This window comes from Thalia democratica, chromosome 2 (genome assembly GCF_965202585.1).
Source record: "Thalia democratica chromosome 2, ktThaDemo2.hap1.1, whole genome shotgun sequence".
Lineage (NCBI taxonomy): Eukaryota > Metazoa > Chordata > Thaliacea > Salpida > Salpidae > Thalia > Thalia democratica.
In genome coordinates this window covers 43,350,227-43,354,657 of record NC_139166.1, presented here as the reverse complement: position 1 = coordinate 43,354,657, position 4,431 = coordinate 43,350,227, and the positions used below count along the sequence as shown (strand labels likewise).

The following is a 4,431-nucleotide window of genomic DNA, read 5'->3' as shown; positions in this document are numbered from 1 at the left end:
ATAATTTGAATATAAACAAATAAAGATTTTTGAGAGGTGGAAAATTAATTGATTATTGATAACTAAACAAGTGAAAAAGTAATTCACGTACAAAAAACGTAAAACTATAAAAAAAAAATTATTAGTATGTCAAGTAGAGTAAAGTTATATTTAAATAAGTTCTTATCCAGTAAATTGAGCAACATTTTTAAAGTCATTAAAGCTGAGAATTATAAAATTTAATACGTAATTTTTAACAAATTAAGACAAGTAAAATGTTTATACTTAACAAAAACATAAGCAAATTATACTTAAAATAAATTCATTTAAGTTAAAATTTTCATGTGTATAGTTAGTTAAATGCTTTAAACTGATTAGACTTACTACATTTTTACTACTACGTAATAACTGAAATAGCTTATAACTAACAAACGATTTAGCTAGCACATACTGTGCTAAAATTCCAGTATAAATTTGTAATCTTTTTCTCAACTGTAAATTATATTTCCACATATGGAAGCCTAAAATCATTATACAAAAATTATGTTTTGTTAGACTAAGTAGGGAAGGAAACTAAATTAATTTTTAATTACTAGTATATTCTTTAAGCAAATATACTTAATGGTTTTCAGATAAGATTTTAAGTTTTGTTCTGTTTTATTTAAAGAATTTACTTGAGCTAAAACACACACAGTGGGCACAAATCGCGTTCAACTGGAAATAGGGAGTGAATTTTCTTAAAAAATCAGTATTTGTAAATATTTAAAAAATACTTGATTTTAATGTAGTCTAAGGTTGTATCTGTTAAATTTTCAAAACTAAATTTAAAAAATTCTAATGGAATAAAAGTTTTTGGACTTTAAATAGTAGACTTCATAAAATGTTTTTGCCCTATGCATTTTTTATTATTATAAACATCCCTGTTTTAAAAATAAAATCAAACTTATATATTATAGTTTTTTATTTAACCGTTAGTTTTATACTTTTTATGACATCAAAATTTGAACTAATCAAAAAACCTTGCAAAACGCCTCGCGCCAACTGACATAACATTGTTACAGATGGAACTTTTTAGTTTAGTTTGACGCACTAAGTGCGCTAGAATCTTGGCTGGCTTTCTACTTACAAAATGTCATCAAAAATTTCTTCTTTTTTTTTTTTTGCTATTTTTAGTTGCTGGCCAACGGTGATACATACATTTATCATAAAATATAACTAGATTTAAGGTAAACTTATTATGAAAAAATACAATCCAAAATGAAACTTAAGAAAAATTAAACTACCATCAAGTAAATAAATTTTTAAGTTTTAGAAAAATTCTTAAATCTTATTTTTAACTATATATATTCTGTGACAAACAATATCACTAAATCATTTAGTGATCCAAGAAAAATCATTAATGAAAATAAAAATGAAGTAAAAGATATAATTCAACACTATATTGTTTAAACACAATATGACATTATAAATTGAAAAAAATTAAAGTTATTAAATAAAAACTAATAAAAGCTATGTTGAACAACTTGATTTAAAACTTTTATGGTTAGTTCACATCAGGGTTTCCCAGTGGGTGTTATTGTATCCCCATTACGATGATTTTAACTATCAAGGGAATTAATTGTGATGGAAGCGAAAAAGTATATGTTTAATTTAGCTTGTAAAGGGGCGATAAAGGGTAGGACTATTTTTTAAATAAATAAATTTAAATTTCTGCCAAGTTGGTGATTATGAAAACGATTTTAAGAAACCTTAGTCTATTTTTAGTGTAAAATATATATGTTAAAACACTAACTATAATCTTGCACTCAATAGAGAAATTAAAACTCACATAAAAAATCTTTAGTATTGTAAAAGTATTTTATATGTTTGTCTTTACTCTATTAAAATATAAAATCTGTTTAAGATAAACATTTTAATCAAAAAAGTTAAATAAAAGCTTTTTATATTACAATTCTTGTTAAGTCTTAAATACAATTATAATACTAATTAGTTAACAAATACAGCTAACATCTAAATTAAATGTGTATAATACTTAAATTTTAAAACTGAACTAGCTTTACTACAATTTTTAAACCTTACATTGACAATAGGATAAGTATGAAATGCTAGTAACAAAGTACAACTTAAACATAATTTGTAAATTAAGAATTTCTTCATTAATAATTGAAATGATTCCTAGTTTCAACAAACTCCTTAAACCTAGTAACAGCAGTAAAGAAATCTTAGTTTTATTAAAAATTTAATTTTTTTATTAAAACATTGGATGTACAGTACAAACAAACTAAAAATTTGTGCTAAATATTCAGCTGATTGTTCTTAAATTTTATAAAATTTAGTATTGTTGGAGCCAAAAAAAAATTAACAGAATATTGTTTCAAAAAAAAAAACAATTGCACATACAAGTAAAGATTTATTCAATGTCACAAAAGTTTAACTAAAAACTAGCATGATAAAAAAATGCAAACTAGCTTGAAACCTTTTGAGTTATTAAACATTAACACTTAGCATATATTAGTAAGGGTTGCTAATCTTCGAAAGAAAAAAATCAGACTTAGTTATATGAAACAAGCCTGAGTTAATGAAAATTCTTTTTAAAAAGATAAGAGTCAGAGCTGAAAAAATTACTGTTAATAAAACTTAAATATCTAATAAAACCAAAATATTAACAAAATATTTTAAATAAAATCATACATTTTAAAAATAAAATACTAAAATTTGTAAAGATTAGGAAAATATCCAAACTAGTCTAAATCAGCCTGATAAAAAAACACTAGCCAGAATTTTCCTGAGTGGCAACCTGCATGGTGAACACTAATTATTTTAAACAACATTCAAACTTTATTTTTAGTAATAAGTTTAAGAAAAAACTATTGATAAAAATCTCCAAATAAATACAGAATTTGTTTCATTCTATTTAATAAAAACTAGCTTGAACAATGCAGTGATTCAAAACATTTACTAGAATTTGTTAGTCATTGAAAGTACATCAAAAAGGTGATTCAAAACAATACTCAATTTTTTAGTTACTGGTAAATTAGTTGTATATAAAGTTAAACCTGCTGAGAAGTTGTGGAATACTAGAGATTACAGGTCCATAACCACTAGAATTTTCATAAAGTTCAAACAAAGGTGCTGCAACCAATTTGTAGTTACGAGGAACAGCAAACAATGCTTTTTGACCTAATTGAACAAGAAATAACTTTTTGTGCTCTTTTGGTTGTGTTATATGAGCAGGAATGTAAGGGTAAACAGGAGCTTCAAAGTTTGGTCTCCACCAGTTGCTGACACAGTCTTCAATAACCCACTTTTGGTGAACTCCATCTTTGTGACCAAGTGTTTCAGACATCAATCTTTTCAGTCCTTCAACTTCATCTTCACCAGGTTTTAACTCTCCTCCAGGCAACTTAAAGTATGTAGCACCAAGTTGAAGAAGCAAAACATGTGGTAAACCATGCTCATGTACAATTAAAACACCTTCAACAGTTTTTCTTGGACCAACTTTATCAAATTCTTCTTTCATTCTTTGAAATCTAGCTTGAGGAGTGCTGTCTTTATCAAACAAGGGGTCATTTGTTCCAAAAGTGTAGTTGGTGAGAGGGTACAAACTAATTGGACGATCAATACTACCAAAAGAAATTTTTAAATTGTCAACTGTTTGATTGCTTCTAAAGTTGTTTTTACCCTGCCAATTAGTATTAGCTAACTTTCTTGATGACATATTTAGAGTACTTGAAATTTAAAGTAAGACCTCTGAAAAAATATTAACATAAATGTATTTACTTAGCAATGTTTTTTTTTTAATTTTTTAATGTCTGTTAGAAAAAAATAAATATAATAAAAGGGTTCTCACATACTTTAACATGGCCAACATAAACTTTACTTAACTAAGTGCAATTTTACATAACACAATGGCTTTCCCTGAAAAAACTTAAAAATCATATAAAACATTATATTATTTACCTAGTGCAAAATTAAATTTTAATGTTATCAGGGTTGCCACTCGTTTTTTCTAAATTTTTCCAGGTTTTCCAAATTTCTTCCAGGTTTTTAAAAGTAAACATTCTTTGGTCTATTTTTAGTTTTAAGTTAATTTCTATAAAAGAAACTGTGTTAAATAGTACAAAAACATTTAAAAGATGCTGTAAAGTTACTTTAAATGTGTTTTTTATTAAAAAAATTTTTTGATGATGACAAAAAATCTTATTTATATGATAGATTTTTCGGGTCAAACTGAAATTTCAGTGCTGAAAATTTTAAAAATTCCAGGTATTTCAAGGTAAAGTGGCAACCCTGTGTTATAGGCTACTTGTTTGTAAGGGTAATTTCATTTACTTTATTGTTGGAAGGAGTTTTATTGTATTCAAACATCATTTGCAACTTAACATAACTATAATTTTCATTTTAATATATTTTTATACTTTAAGCATTTGGGATCATATGTTTGATTCTATG

The 4,431-nt window shown here is 25.4% G+C and overlaps 1 protein-coding gene across 1 annotated transcript; it reads right to left on the bottom strand.

Moving 5' to 3' along the window:
- Window positions 1–2,429: 2,429 nt before the first annotated feature.
- On the bottom strand, window positions 2,430–3,725 carry LOC145849702 (cleavage and polyadenylation specificity factor subunit 5-like). Its single transcript, XM_082954729.1, has one exon. The coding sequence runs from the start codon at window positions 3,695–3,697 to the stop codon at window positions 3,014–3,016; it is 684 nt and encodes a 227-aa protein (XP_082810855.1). The 5' UTR covers window positions 3,698–3,725; the 3' UTR covers window positions 2,430–3,013.
- Window positions 3,726–4,431: the final 706 nt, after the last annotated feature.